Raw genomic sequence first — 16,910 nt, forward strand, 5'->3', positions numbered from 1 at the left:
GACAATGTTCGTATTCCGTCCCGTGCACCTCCTCATCCTGCAACATACTTACTCTCGCTAATAATGATTTTGCAAGTTATCTGAGGTTTTTTGTATATGTCTTTCAAATCTAAGGCCAACGGTTACATTCTGTTTTGGTGAGATCTTTATTGCAGTTGGTGATTTTTTAAAGGCTCACAGCGTCTGCCCGTTTACAGTGGTCGTCGCTTGAATGAAAATTACACACGCCACCGCCGTAACGGTACTCCAGTAAATATATGTGAACGAACGGCGATCCCCTTTAAACATCCTGGCAGCAGTGGTTTTCAATCTACTCCGCCACTCGATATGACGAAGGAGTATAAAAAGCCTGAATCTCAGGATGCCCTTTAACTAATTCTGATTGGAGAAGTCCCGGTCTGACAGAAATACTTTTCCATCCCAATGTTGCCTCGAGAAATCTTGCTGCTGATACGAATCATCCTCGGAAGTACTCGAACGCCCGAAAAGTTTGGAAATTTGTTTGTTTCGGTGCTTTTCTTCAAGATACAATAGTGATAATGATGATAACGAAAATAATAACATGATTATGAATGAATAGATAACGAGATAATGAAGAAAAATGCAGAAAAAAAAGTGGCAGATTCAACGGGAGTCGAACCCGTGACCAGCCGAACCACGGTCAAACACTCTAGGCGCTGTAGCGTCAAGGCTTTCACGTTCACGTCGGGATTTTATACCATACAACTTGTCGCCATATTGAAAACGCGCAGGAATTGTGACTAGGTCGCGCAGGTGACAGAGTGATTGTCCGAAATAGATCCAAGTAATCTTATATTTCGATAGCTGTACAGATTTTTCTCAATATATCGCATTTATATACCACAGTGATATAAAAGATGATGCTTGCAGTTGATTTTACGTTTGACTGGCCTTTCGAAAAAGTTGTTACAGTCGAGGTCAACAGGGTCAAAAGTATATATATGTGTATATGTATATATATATATTATATAAATTTTAGTTTTACACTATTATGTAAGTGCAAGCTCTAGTGAGCTCACACAACTGTTTGACAGTCCTGGCTCCTCCATCGTGCTGACAACATGATGAGAGAGATGAGACAGTCACAGCCATTGGCTGCTCTGCCAAGTTGTCAACATGGTGAGAGAGATGAGGAAGTCACAGCCAGGCCGAATCAGTCCTGGCTGCTCCACCGCGTTGACAACATGATGCGAGAGATGAGGAAGTCACAACCAGGCCGAACCAGTCCTGGCTGCTCCACCGCGTTGACAACATGATGCGAGTGATGAGACAGTCACAGCCAGGCCGCATCAATCTTCGCCGCACTGCCTAGTTGTTAATAAGGCGAGAGAGATGGGACAGTCAGAGCCAGGCCGAATCAGTTCTGGCTGCTCCACCGTGTTGACAATAATTATGGTGAGAGAGATGAGACAGTCACAGCCAGGCCAAATCAGTCTTGGCTGCTCTGCCAAGTTGTCAACATGGTGAAAGAGATGAGGCAGTCACAACCAGGCCGAATCAGTCCTGGCTGCTCCACCGTGTTGACAACATGATGAGAGTGATGAGACAGTCACAGCCAGGCCGCATCAATCTTCGCCGCACTGCCTAGTTGTTAATATGGTGAGAGAGATGAGAGACAGTCACAGCCAGGCCAAATCAGTCTTGGCTGCTCTGCCAAGTTGTCTATATGGTGAGAGAGATGAGACAGTCACAGCCAGGCGGCATCAGTCTTCGCCGCACTGCCTAGTTGTTAATATGGTGAGAGAGATGAGACAGTCACAGCCAGGCCAAATTAGTCTTGGCTGCTCTGCCAAGTTGTCAACATGGTGAGAGAGATGAGGAAGTCACAGCCAGGCCGAATCAGTCCTGGCTGCTCCACCGTGTTGACAACATGATGAGAGAGATGAGATAGTCACAGCCACAGTACTTCGATCGTTTCTCCTCCGCACGTGCTAGGACGTGTCTGTCGGAGCTGACAGCTATCTCGATGATTAGGACCTCCTTTTCCTTCTCATAGAAGACGAGCATGTCGGGGTGCCGGTGTTTTATAGCCGGGCCCGTGGGGACTAGCGAGTCCCAGAGCAATCTCAGCTTCTTTCCAGAGTACGAGTGGTCATTGGAACCGGCTTCTCAAGACCACATACCGATGGTATCCATCAATATGTGTCTCCTTGACTGATGTAAACAGTACTGGTACCATTATATAGAGGATGTAGGGGCATGCAATGGGAGGATAGGTCATGCCCCAGACATCAACAATCGGTGATCCTCAATATTGGTCACCATGGCATGCATGCATGCATATCTTAGAATAAATTAACTATGTTGCATATACATGGCTGTATAGCAAAATAGTCAAAATTAGCAAAGATATGCACATGTCACTGTGCTACGAGTATTTGGCCAGCATGCGTTCGTCTATTACGCGATCACGACCACTTCAATACGTTGAGCAGATACACGAAAGTTTGATACCCAACTAATTTTTGAAAGATCAATATTTTGGTTTTGCTAATGTGCCTTCACTAATATGTTCTTTCGTTTTCATCTCAAGAAATATCAATCTGAAAGTGATCTTGATTTTATCGATAGATACCTATTACACCAATTAATATTCTTATGTAAGAGTTTTTTTAATATATTTGTCATAACAATTTTACAATACCCAAAATATGGGTCATACCAGCAGACCACAGGCCTAGTCTACATATAGGCCCCTGCTATAAATCAGATACTTGGTCGTGGTCAATTGGACAGATTACCACTCGGAAGAGATTGTCCCCATGTTTATTAGAAATGTCTTTAGGACCGACTGACTGATGAGATTGCCCATATGATTATTGGAGATGTCTCTTGGACAAATTTCTCTTCGAGTAATTTCTAATTGAGGAGCCAGCACAATTAAATACTCCATTGGCATGTGTGATGTTATCATCAGTATCTTTGTCACAATTCTGTATCCACTTTCATCTCGGTTGTGTTGGCATTTGTTTCAGGTATCGCACATTCCCAGAAACCCAATGTTCTGTTGATTGTTGTGGATGATTTGAGACCAGCTATTGGCTGCTAGTGCTACGGCTAAAAATCAAACGAGGACTGACAACGAATTTGAGGGCTTCTTTCCAAAATTACACTGTAGACAAATTGATCAAGTAAGGTATTTTTATGTAGATATTGACGTCATTTTGGTGGCACGTTTAAGATGACTGTGGTCCCAAGTAGTACTCAAGTTGTACTTAAAGAGTTGTCAGGTAGATATTGTGTACTGCCAGTCTCGTGAGATCAGATAACCAGCTGGCAGAGGTTGGTTGTTCCATTGTCCGTCCTTGTGAGATGATTACCACGGTACAACCAAATCAGTTGTCTTGTACAGCTAAATGACCATTTGAAGTTGTGTCAATGACTTCCCAACCTGACCAGATAACCAGCTGGCAGATGTTGGTTGTTCAATTTTCCATCCTTGTGAGATGATTACCACGGTACAACCAAATCAGTTGTCTTGTATCACAGTGTAATGTTGTCTTGTACAGCTAAAGGACCCTTTGAAGGTTGTGTCAATGTCTTCCCAACCTGACCAGATATCCAGCTGGAAGAGGTTGGTTGTTACGTAGGCTGTCCTGTCATCTCCAAAGTTCATTAGCGGTAACCTTAGTGTAATTTTTAGGTTGTGTCAAGGTCTTCCCAACCTGACCAGATAACCAGCTGGCAGAGGGTAGTTGTTTCGCGTCAGAGTTTTTATGTTGTGTCAAGGCCTTCACAATCTGAATAGATAAGCAGCTGGCAGAGGTTGATTGTTTCCACATCCCACAGACCATGCAGACAGAAAGATATTGGGATTTCACCAATCGCAATTGCCGTTGCCTGTACCATGACAGAAGACGGACAATAGTGCGATGGGCTTCATGATTTTGATTGGGTTGGGGAGTTTCTGGGCTGACAAGGGCAGACATACATTGGGTCAGGTCAAGTATTGGGGTTGAGAAAGTGCTAGGTGTTGGTGTAGGGGGCCTACCCTAAGGATAAAATAATGTGTCTCAATTTCACCATGGCAATCTGACAGCACTTCACCATAGTGAATTGGGACGGTGAAATATTTTACCATGGTGAGCATGGTAAATTCTACATTCATGGTGAGCATGGTAAACTTTGAATTCACCATGGTGAACGCTGCATTCCAGAGTTCCGGGGAGGTAGCGTTGTCAGTACGTTGGTTTAGGGGCGCAATAACCTAGCTTATAGCGAGCAATTAGTACACTAAGATTTCAGTGATTAACATAATAGTTGCAAGTATTTGGCATTTTAGACTCATAATTCGTGCTATAATAACTACGTTGTAAACATAATGCTCAAAATTGATTCATGAAAAAGTTGTTAGGGCAATATCAAGCAAGCAGTAATGGAAAAAAGTGTAATTCCATTAACTGAATATTGTTTTAGACACTATAACATTTTAGGCCTACTTTTCCGTAAACCACGAGAACAATGTATGTGAAAAAAACAACACATATAAGTGAGGCGCCGAGTATACAGTAATTGTAAGGTAAAGAAAAGCTCGGTCTCTAAAGTCTGGAGGTCCGGAGTCCGTAACTGTGACGGTCACGAGAGTGATTTGTCCTTACGGATAGATCGAGAGGGCGGTTTGGGGTTCCACCGACGGTGCTCGCATGCATTAGTCGTATCCCCGAAACCTTTACAACGCGAACAAAGCTCGTGGCATCCATGACGGTATAGGAATTGACGGTGAGGTAACAAAAAAACTCGTGGCATATCGGATGCGCATCCGATGACGGTAAAGAAATTGACGGTAAAGGATCTCGTGGCATATCGGATGCGCATCCGAAGACGGTAAGGGAATTGACGGTGAAGGATCTCGTGGCGTATCGGATCCGAAGACGGTAAGGGAATTGACGGTGAAGGATCTCGTGGCATATCGGATGCGCATCCGAAGACGGTAAGGGAATTGACGGTAAAGGATCTCGTGGCATATCGGATGCGCATCCGATGACGGTAAAGAAATTGACGGTAAAGGATCTCGTGGCATATCGGATGCGCATCCGAAGACGGTAAGGGAATTGACGGTGAAGGATCTCGTGGCATATCGGATGTGCATCCGAAGACGGTAAGGGAATTGACGGTGAAGGATCTCGTGGCATATCAGATGCGCATCCGATGACGGTAAAGAAATTGACGGTAAAGGATCTCGTGGCATATCGGATGCGCATCCGAAGACGGTAAGGGAATTGACGGTGAAGGATCTCGTGGCATATCGGATCCGAAGACGGTAAGGGAATTGACGGTGAAGGATCTCGTGGCATATCGGATGCGCATCCGAAGACGGTAAGGGAATTGACGGTAAAGGATCTCGTGGCATATCGGATGCGCATCCGATGACGGTTTTATATACATATATATATATTATATAGATTTTAGTTTTACACTATTATGTAAGTGCAAGCTCTAGTGAGCTCACACAACTGTTTGACAGTCCTGGCTCCTCCATCGTGCTGACAACATGATGAGAGAGATGAGACAGTCACAGCCAGGCAAAAAAAGTCTTGGCTGCTCTGCCAAGTTGTCAACATGGTGAGAGAGATGAGGAAGCCACAGCCAGGCCGAATCAGTCCTGGCTGCTCCACCGTGTTGACAACATGATGCGTGTGATGAGACAGTCACAGCCAGGCCGCATCAATCTTCGCCGCACTGTAGTTGTTAATAAGGCGAGAGAGACGAGACAGTCAGAGCCAGGCCGAATCAGTTCTGGCTGCTCCACCGTGTTGACAATAATTATGGTGAAAGAGATGAGACAGTCAGAGCCAGGCCAAATCAGTCTTGGCTGCTCTGCCAAGTTGTCAACATGGTGAGAGAGATGAGGCAGTCACAGCCAGGCCGAATCAGTCCTGGCTGTTCCACCGTGTTGACAACATGATGAGAGAGATGAGGAAGTCACAGCCAGGCCGAATCAATCCTGGCTGCTCCACCGTGCTGACAACATGATGAGAGAGGTAAGGAAGTCACAGCCAGGCCGAATCAATCCTGGCTGCTCCACCGTACTGACAACATGATGCGAGTGATGAGACAGTCACAGCCAGGCCACATCAATCTTCGCCGCACTGTCTAGTCGTTAATATGGCGAGAGAGATGAGACAGTCACAGCCAGGCCGAATCGGTTCTGGCTGCTCCACCGTGTTGACAATAATTATGGTGAGAGAGATGAGACAGTCACAGCCAGGCCAAATCAGTCTTGGCTGCTCTGCCAAGTTGTCAACATGGTGAGAGAGATGAGGAAGTCACATGGTATGAAGGGCTGGCTGCTCTCGATGGAGACAGTTTTGACATACAGCCCTTGCTGGCTGTTGTCTGGGACAGTTGGGATATGCTCTGTCAGTGACATCAAGGCCTGCTGCTCTCTTTGTGGGCTGCAGTTGTGACTAGATGTGCAAGCTGCTCTCATCGAGGACATACTGTTTTGACATGAAGCTCTTGCTGGCTGTCGTCAGGGACAGTTGTGATATGCTCTGTCAGTGACATCCAGGCCTGCTGCTCTCTTTGTGGGCTGCAGTTGTGACTAGATGTGCAAGCTGCTCTCATCGAGGACATACTGTTTTGACATGAAGCTCTTGCTGGCTGTCGTCAGGGACAGTTGTGATATGCTCTGTCAGTGACATCAAGGCCTGCTGCTCTCTTTATGGGCTGCAGTTGTGACAAGATGGGCTAGCTGCTCTCATCCAGGACATACAGTTTTGACATGAAGCTCTTGCTGGCTGTCGTCAGGGACAGTTGTGATATGCTCTGTCAGTGACATCAAGGCCTGCTGCTTTCTTTATGAGCTGCAGTTGTGACTAGATGGGCTAGCTGCTCTCATCGAGGACATACAGTTTTGACATGAAGCTGTTGCAGGGACAGCTGTGTTGTGCTCTGTCAGTGACATCAATGCTTGGCTGCTCTCATCTGGGACAGTTATGAAATAAATGCCTTGCTGCTATCAATGAGGACAGTCTCGACATAAAGCCCTTGCTGCATGTCATCAACAACAGTTGTGATATGCTCTGTCAGCGACATCAAGGCCTACTACTCGCTTTGTGAGCTGCAGTTGTGAAAAGAAGGACAGGCTGTGTGTCACATGAAGGCCTAGCTTAGAGCTCTCATCGCAGAGACTTGTATGAAGGTATAGCTAACTCTAATCAGGACGTCTTTGGGCATAGTCTGTAAGTGACATGAGGGAGGAGCTTGCTATCATTAAGGACAGCTATGACATGCATAATGGTCTGTGGCGAGACAATCCTAGCGGTCTCCGAGGATATTGGGTACCATTGAGCCTTTGGTGATACTGAAGATAAGATTGTTATCATTCCGTAAGATGGCAGTGTTGAAGACTTATCACTGCTAGTGATTCTGTTCCACAACAAAAAAAGCAAGACTAATATCACATATATTTACATTTAATAAAATAAACTATACATGTATACACTACGTTATATACCAGGGCACCACCGATCACTGTCGCCCCCTATTGCAATAGAGTAGGAGATTTTCTTATGCTACAATCTCCTACTGTTCTCATCATCTCGGAGGAAACTATAGATACTATCCAGTAGATACTATCCTGGAATGGATGCAGGAGTCTGTGGAAGAGGTGCACCCAAGAAAAAGATGTTTTTATGGTCAATATCTTAACATGTGTCATCTGCTCTCGCAAAAGCTGATCAGAATTCAACAGCAGACCAGTTTGGAATGACTCTGACAGGAAAATCGTAAAATCATAAATTGATCCAAGGAATAAAAAACATGTAAACTGTTTGTCAACAATGATAAAATTATCATAAATCTAACATAATGCATTGCTATCATTGCTATATGAAAGGGTTAAGGATAGCAGCTTGAATACATAGCTAATATCTCAGAAGCAATCACATAATCGTTTATGCAACACAACACCAAATGGCACAACTTTACACCTTGGTGTATCAAGGATAATAACATTTTCTTTACAACCTATGGTAGTTTTCAAGACCATTGGTGATATGAATAAAGACTAGCAAATGCTTTTATCTAAAACTCCATGTACATTTACACTAGGCCTTTCTGTACAAAATTGAAGTAAAAGCATTTGCTAGTCTTTATTCATATCACCCATTATCATGGTGCCTATAACAATAATATTACCTAATTAAAATCAGCAAAAGTATCCAACATACTCGACGTCGAGAACGTCTGGGATCATCTTGAAGGAAGAATGTTTACAGGGTCCCTGCGGAACATTTTGATTGATGTTTTGTTTCTAGCTTTTGGTGGGGACAGGAAGACAAGTATAATGAGATCTTTTATATCAGGTGCTCTAAACTGGCACCGTAAGCTTGGCCCATATTGAGAATCGGAAGGCGTTGCCAGCAACAGAGCAAAACTGCCGAAGACATCATCACAACTATACAAGCACATATCTATGCCTTGCAGTAATAACAGTGCTACTAGGTAGTATTCAAAAACAACAAAGAATTACTTTGAAATGTAATTCCAACAAGCTAAGTCCGTCATATTCATTGCTACCAAAACAATTACTAACTGGTGATCAAAGCACAATCACAAAACAAAGGCTGGAGATAATCGAATAGACTAGATTTTCATTATAGGGCACCAATTTCAAAAGAGTAATAGTACAATGGATACTTATTATGTTGATTAATATAAGTTAACATCAACAATTACTGTTGCCTAAGACTTTGATTAAATCATATATTTCATACAAATCTGCAATAATGGTTTCATTCTATATTGTCTGGAATCTCTTTAAGATGCTGGACCCATGTTACACGATGCCCCATGTTGCGCATGGCAATTCAACCCAAGTTCTTACTTAGATCCAATTTGAACTGAGTGTAAACACACTGGACCCAGGGCCCATTGTTTTGATCTTCGACAATGTACTCTTTCTGATGTAGTGTGATCAAGCACACAGGTTGTCTATGTTATGTGTTTTCAATCATTTAAACCCAACTGTTTACGAATATAACGAGATATGATTTCTTGCGGCCGAGCTTGCCATTGTTCTAGTACGTTATGAGGTGTAGCCACTTGATCCCCTTTTAGGCGGTCGAGTAACGTCACGCAGATGACAGCACCTGAAATACATTTTGAATAATTACAGACAAAAGTGAAAAAAAGAGATGCAGCTTGTGCCAATACCAACTTAGGCAGCAAAGTCTTTGATGAGCCTCATCGCCTAGTGGCTTACATTGCTGGCTAGCACGCAATAGGAGCTCTGTTGGATACTCGGGAGAACCCGGGATTGTATTAAAAACCGAGGTTCCTTGTATCTGGTGTTGATGCCTAGGCAAAAGACCCCACCAAGTGAGAAACATGAGTAGCCTGCGATTGGCTCTACCTCTGACTGAAGACGCAACCAGGCCAACCAACTCATCTGGCGCCTGAACGTAGAGTCAAACCCCCAATGCTTAACCCTCCCCCTCTGCGCACTCATTGATACCAACCTTTAATACCAGCATGATGAGTGTATGCCGCAAAGCAAAGAGATTCCATTTCTATATTTCTCACTCCAAGATCGTACGCTCGTCGCAAGAACGCCATTTTGTCTGCATTTGTATAGTCACAGAATGCACCATCGAGACGACCTTGACCTGAAAATGGAATTAAACACACAACACTGAGTATCAACAAGTGACACCTTTAAAACAGCATGGGAAGTTCAAATACTTCATACAATCATTCTCCTGAGTAAAAAAAAATTGAGAACTGTTTTTCTTTTCGCCTTTTGCTTCTCCCTTTTCTACAAGTGCCTATAACAGGTCAAAGAGAATCATAAGTTTACACTTGGCGCTTTCTCCGGTTTCCTCCTACGCCACCCTCTCACCTTCATAAAAGTCTAGAGTACACATCGTCTTCCCGAGTATTGTTTTGAAGTCGTCCTCTTGACCCGAACATGACAAGACCTCCTCAGCTAACACCATGTCTAAGTCTGCATCACGCAGAACTTGCTTGCCTAAAACATGCTGAAAGACAGAAACAGACTTCAAACTTGATCCTCAAATCTAAAGGCAAACTGTGCAGAGATTACCTAAGTGCACTTTTGCTGAATGAACTAATAAGTACAACTGCACCTTGCTTGGAATTCGAAATCTGTGTCGTATGAGATTGGACTTAATCTAGAGCTCACTTGATCATCATTCAGGCCTTATGCTAAATTGGTATTCATTGTGAGGACTAGTTTCATTTCAAGTCAATAGGTTTAAGATTTAGGAGCTATGATGATTATAGATTTAAAGGTACAAGAACTTACTAGTTCTAAAGCTGGCCTAAAGAGGGCATCCACAGTAGCTTCACTGATGACAACAGTTCCAGGCTCTAAACCTAGAAGTTAAAATGATATTAGGTTTACATCTGATTCTGAGGCTTGGAGGGAGGACTTAGGACACCCTCTCTATTAAGGACACCACATTTGGTCTCAAATTGGTCAGTCCCAAGGATGACCTTTAGTAGAGAGGTTCTACTGCAGAATGGATTACACAGCAGGCAAGAAACGGCTCTGATTGAACGTGGCACTGAATGAATGACTGAAATGAAACTTCTAGTTCCTGGTATTAGATCCTGGCATTACGGTATATCCAGCATGGTTGAGCTGTTTTTACTCTTACCTAAACCACCACAAGTCCCCAGCCGGAAGAATTGGACATCCTCGCAACCAGCATGATGGCACAACTTGATGAGTTCATGCAGCATGATAGAGACAGAGGGAATACCCATACCATGCTGCAATATGGACGGAGATTTTAAAACTCTTTTGCTAAACTTGACCCGCAGCGCCGTACATCAAATGACATCCCCCCCCCGCAGAGTGAATGCCTTTTTTCTTTTCACTCTATTAACTGTTGTGTATTAATTGTTTACCAATAAAGGTCAGTCAAACCATTAGGCCTGTATGTCACAAAAGGGCAAAGGTAAATGTACCTTCAATTGATTGATTAAAGATTGAACAAAAGGGTTCAGATGAACTTTTATCACATAGGCCAACTGTCCTCTAAAGTTTAAAGTTTGCATATGACGCCCTATTGTGGCCAGGGCCTGGTTGGCCTTTTTTCCTTTTTATAGTAAACTCTATTTTAGGGAAGCATTATGAGACTTCGTTAATGATAGTGTAAATGCCAGAGACCTAAATCTTCAAATCAAACCCAGAACCCTTTGAACTGAATACGAGCTTTACATCGGCCCAGAGGGTCGCGGGCCGAGGTTAGGTATGGCTGGGGGCATTACTTACACTAACAGAGAGCACCGGTCCAACTTTATACATAGCGTATCTGTCAGTGGCTCCAGCAATGTCTGTCAGGGTTTGTCCAGCTGGGAGATAATATTCTAACTCGTCGACCAAGAAGTGAGCAAACTTCTCCATCCTCGTGGGGCTGCCTCCAATACAGACAAACTAGAAGAAGGGAAAGGGTACAGATGATTAAGGGTTGACAATAGCTGCCAAGAACTCACTCCCAGATTTGCGTGAATAGTAAGTGAATCCTGTGATGGTGAGCACATTGGACATCACATACCGCATGTACTGCTCTCAAACTGACATAGTCAATATTAGTATTGAATCTCCATTGTAGTGATTGGTCTGCCAGAACCATTTCCCCGAACCCATCATTATCGGTGTTGCTATGGCAACTGAGAACATGCTCTGAATTCTATTCCCAGTTTTTCTCACGGCTCAAGAAAATCTGAAGTGATAGTGCACCTGAATTTTTGTGAATCATTCGCCTGCCTTCTAAGATGATAGGTTTGAAATTATAACATCTCTCTTACTTATAATCTTGAAATTATGTTTGAACAGATCACACATCCAAGAATGGGAACATACATGTACTTTATGTACCTGCCACTTCAAAGCAATGCTACTGATAAAAGCTACATGTTCTTGCCTATTTGCAGAGAGTGACAGAACCGGGTCGAAGTTGTGATTGTATGCACATGCTATGCAGGACTTTGATTAAGGGTGTTTGAATTGATAGCCGAGAAGTGCATTTCAAACCTAGGAAATGCCAACGGATCCAACAGTGTTCCCACTGAATGACATAGTGAAGCAAAACTGATTATCTAGCCAAAGAGCCGTAACTATGGTAACTCAGATCAACATCACCATGATGTGCTGAATATCTCGAGGAAAGCGACAATCACAGAAAATATGGAGAATATTCAATGAATTGCCACAGCCATACACATCGGCCCAAATTCATAAAGGGTGTTTAGCTTAAAACAGCTTTTAACTACTGAATAGACAGATTCAGGCCCTTCATGTGAATCTTCACAGAATATGAATAGGCCCTGAAACTGATCAGAGAGAAGTTGTATATGTCTAACCCTTAAACGCCCTTCATGAATTTGGGCCATCATGTTTAAAGAATGTCATGATAATCTCCTCAATACTGACATGACTAAAGGCTTGTCATAATTATGTTGCCTACACTCAAGTAACACTTTATTGTTGCCATGGTACCCAGAGCCAAATAGAATATAAAAATCCGAGATGAAAATGTCACAATTCATATAAGGTCTAAAGGCTAACCGAAGCTTGACGATGGTCAAGCAACAAGGACCTGATTGTGAAGCTAGTTATCCTCAAAGCTGAAGTCTGTTGTTCAAGATTTTTCCGCTTTACCAAGTCTGAACAGAAATGAGACATGATCAACCCGAGTTGAGTTCAGGGTCAAATGTGCACTGATACTTAGACTGACAATACAGTGAGGACTGGAAAGGAGAGGGTGTAACAATGATTGGCCTTATAATCTAAATCATGAAATGTGACATTAACTAAAACTATATAACAGGCATTGAAAGTTTTGTATCAAATTTTGTAACTCATTACAGCTACTTTAAATGAATTGTGACATTTGTTGTATCACATCCTTAATGATCCAATCTGTCACTCAGTCACCACAGAAGGCTAGTTACTCGAGGTCACTGCAACCAAGAATAGAAGTTGATGTCGAGCGTGATGATTGGGAGGACTGCAAGGGTTAAATCTTGTTCCACGCACACACTGTACTAGCACTGCATGTGTGTTCATGGACCTGTCCTTATCGATTAAGGATTGCAGACACATAGATCAAATTCAGTGGGGTCATAGAGCGATTAGCACTGTGGTGGCTGAAGACCAAAATCTAAGCTTGGAGCGTTGGTATAAAGCCTACGCTGTTCATTAGATATTTGAAATTTGTAATTGAATTTGAAAAGTTCAAATTGTGTATTATGGACTGTCGACCTTCGACTGGGCCGTTGGGTAGACAAATAAAAAAATACTCTTCTAAGTATGTAGTAGTAGCAATAGGCACAGTAACTGCACAATCTACATATCTATTCTCCTGGACCACCAGTAAATACAAACAACAATGTTGTTGTGAATTTCACGAAGGCAATAACACACTCTCACATCTCATTCTGTCTCGCTTTAACCAAACCTATCAGGGAAATTTATTCGCATTGAAATGCCAACACAATGAATGGTACTGGTAATGTGTGTGTAATGTATGGATGAAAAAGCTGGCTCTATAATATTAGATTGATGCAGCAGTCTTTATATCATTGACCAGCTGCTTCACTGCACCTTAGCTGCAAACGACCTCAAATCAACTACATGTACACCACAAAATAGCCTATTCCGTGGACTTTATACAATGTACAAGTATCTACTTTTGGTTCAGTCCGATCTGAATGCCTATTGAATTTTATTTGTGACAGTAGGCCTAAATTATCAATCACAGGAGGACACCTGTCCACCCTTGTTGCCAACTCTATTCAATAATCAATATCGTCCTTTATACTCCTGACTGTGTGCCTGGATTGCCTTGCAAATAAATTTGAGGTTTTGAATAAAAAATGTGATCCGCTCTACCAAAACTAGGCGCTTGTCGCATCTGAACTTGACAGGTTGATACGGACTTGTTGTTCATTTCCCTATTGTAGACCTTTTGTGAAATGTGACCAAATCAGTTTGTAATAGATTTCACAAAAGGTCTACAATAGTGAAATGAACAACAAGTCCGTATCAACCTGTCGAGTTGAGATGCGACAAGCGCCTAGTTTTGGTAGAGCGAGTCACAAATGTCGATGTTCATGTTTATGTCCACACTACAATGCATTGACAGCTGCAGAAGGAGAATCACCTTACCAGTCAAAATATTGTATTATTGTGAACATGGCATTCATCAAATGTGACAGTATTGGCTAAAGGGAGAATGTAAAGAATCCAATTAAATTTTTTTGGGGTGAGAATGCGAGAAAGGACCCACGAATCTAGTTCGTGTATATAAAACCCAAGATCAATAATATTATAAGCAACATATCTATAACAATTGTAAACTAAAAATATACCCTTTTATATCAGCTTGGAACATATTTCAAATTTATTACAAATGTACTTCTTCCCTTGTACTAACTCAAATGTGAAAGTATTGACTTCTATTGCTGCCTTTAAAGCCTCCTCCACTCCTCCACTTTAAGAGAATATATTCTGACTCACCTTGACATCACCAAACATTTCCTTGAGATCATGCGTGCCGGTGCTCAAAGCAAAATGGTAGAGGACGTCTTCCTCCATGGTGGAAATGTGCGGATTCTTCACGTAGCTCATCTTACTGGAATGACACAGAATAATAGATAGAATACTAGACTAGATTCAAAATGCTGTTTGAGAAATAAAAAGAAACAATATCTGGAAGCGAAGCTGGAGAACATGTACCTGTGTTCTCTGTGGCCAAAAACAAAACTTCGATCTAAATAGTTTCAGCAAAAACTAAATCATTATCACAAGTCCCAATTTAAGTTACACAACAAGTACGATATGTAAGGTCGACCAGGTGGTGGTCATAATATTGCCCCAATAGGACATTTTGAGACAAAAATTGGCCAAGTTCCAAATTAGAAAATCTCACATGACATACTGTGTGGACAGGTTTAAGCCAGTTCGGGGTGTCCATACTGTTCTTCATGAGCCTATAATAACACTGTGTATAATTGGAGCCCCTGGCTCAAACCTGCTGACACACTATTTCAGGAGATATCCGAAGTTTACTTAAAAGAGGGGTCTCTCTCATCTCACAGAACCTCAAAACAAAACAATTCACGCTTGTACGTGGTGGAATATGCTTAGTACTGAATCATACTGGACCAGAGCCTGGTGCCATTATACTCGGCATATTAGTCCCTCATAAATGGTCAATGTAACCCCTTGCCCCTGCCTATATTCCTCCTTTAACATGTTTAAATGATCATGAGCCTGGAAATCGGAATGTTTTCCTCCGATAAAAACACTGTTCACAAAGTAAATATAGGAAAAAAATATCTAACCTTTATGAATATCGATTCTCTGTATACTCCTGGTAATGACTGTACTTGGTTTGTAAAAATCGGTGGAAGAAAAAGGGGCTTTCTGACGAAATTAATGACACATTTTTAGACTTCTCAGTCAGATTTATTTACCTTTTCGTCCGCGTGTCGGCGGGTTGGTATAAAAGATGGAAATGGAAACCGGAAGAAGAGACGATGGATGGATAACCCCGCCTGGTGCGTTTTTGGCGCAATGAAATCAGCGCCTCTAGGATTGGTCGTCTGCCAGGTGGTAAATTCACTGAGCGGGAGCTTCAAAATTTCTCCTAAAAAACTAGGATTTTACGTTTCTTTTCGCAAGTAAAGACTTTTTGTGGGAGGTAAGTTGATAGATAAGATATCATATTCATAGCACAAACATACATAGATTTTGACCCGCTTCTTTCACTTTGATCCAGTATTTCGATTTCATGATTTTTCTGCAACGCGCAAAAGAAATTTCATTGGCGCCCACATTTGGGCGTTCACCTCGTCCCAAAAAAATGTCGATTGGGAGTTCCAGCATCCTAGGCGAGTTGCCTGATTCAGATATTTGTGTTCTATTCGTATTTCTATGTCTGGTGAACTAGATTTTATAAATAATTTGAGCGTTCTTTCGATTGAAAAACGTGCAAAAATGATTGGCGGGAACGGAACATGGGAACGAAATATCAATGTCTCACCTGCTGACCATGTACTAGGCCTATGTATGCCATGTGCATTGTGCGCGCATTGGACTGGATGTTGTTCAGAAGAGGGGTTCAAGGGGGACTATTTGCAGTAGCAGAGGGGCTAATTTGGCACATACAACTACAAGGTTGAGGTCCTTTGCTTGGGACAGGTTCCAAGGTTGTGCCTGACATCACATGGACATGAAATCTGTAATGTCTCACTCCAGATTGAAAATCTGAGATTGTGGAAGGACATGATGAAACCTTGACAAAGAGGGAGATGTACCACCAAACAAACCAAGAGAAGACAAGCTCTTTGGAAACTTACTGGTATACAAGATGTACACCATTATTTGTGCAGGGGCACCTAAGATTGCTTTGCTAAAACTCAATAGGAACTGACCCCTGTGGTTGAAATTGGGTGTCTACAAAACCAAGACCCAAGACCCAAGACCTACAAAACCAAGACCCAAGCCCTACAAAACCAAGACCTACAAAATCAAGACCCATCAACATCTTGGGTCTTGGGTCTTGGTTTTGTAGGTCTTGGGTCTTGGGTCTTGGGTCTTGGTTTTGTAGACACCCGGTTGAAATTATATTGTCTGATTTGCAAGGTCTGCTTTTTTCCAGGATAAGGATTGAACATGGCTTCGGAGAGTCTGCATGGCTAATACAGAGGCTCTGGTCATGATGGTTGTGCTGATGGGTCTTCAACATGGAGAACTTTAGCGTAGTGGAGACTGCATGGAGCAAGGCATCTCAGGTGGGGTACAGTCACATTGGCACTGGCACCAGTCAAACATTGAACTAAAACTTTTTCAGTATATATGAACAAGTTTGAATAAGCTTGGTGGCCAGCTACTACCAGTACCAGACTAC

At 42.5% G+C, this 16,910-nt stretch overlaps 1 protein-coding gene across 1 annotated transcript; it reads right to left on the reverse strand.

The window, feature by feature from the left end:
- Window positions 1-7,435: 7,435 nt before the first annotated feature.
- On the reverse strand, window positions 7,436-15,511 carry LOC135498159 (uridine phosphorylase 1-like). Its single transcript, XM_064788336.1, has 8 exons — window positions 15,343-15,511; window positions 14,516-14,630; window positions 11,267-11,428; window positions 10,647-10,761; window positions 10,292-10,362; window positions 9,866-10,004; window positions 9,486-9,632; window positions 7,436-9,116 (listed from the first exon to the last, which is right to left on the reverse strand). The coding sequence occupies exons 2-8, from the start codon at window positions 14,624-14,626 to the stop codon at window positions 8,974-8,976; spliced, it is 888 nt and encodes a 295-aa protein (XP_064644406.1). The 5' UTR covers window positions 14,627-14,630; window positions 15,343-15,511; the 3' UTR covers window positions 7,436-8,973.
- Between the last annotated feature and the right edge of the window lie 1,399 nt (window positions 15,512-16,910).

Source organism: Lineus longissimus, chromosome 13, assembly GCF_910592395.1.
Source record: "Lineus longissimus chromosome 13, tnLinLong1.2, whole genome shotgun sequence".
In the NCBI taxonomy this organism is placed as follows: Eukaryota; Metazoa; Nemertea; class Pilidiophora; order Heteronemertea; family Lineidae; genus Lineus; species Lineus longissimus.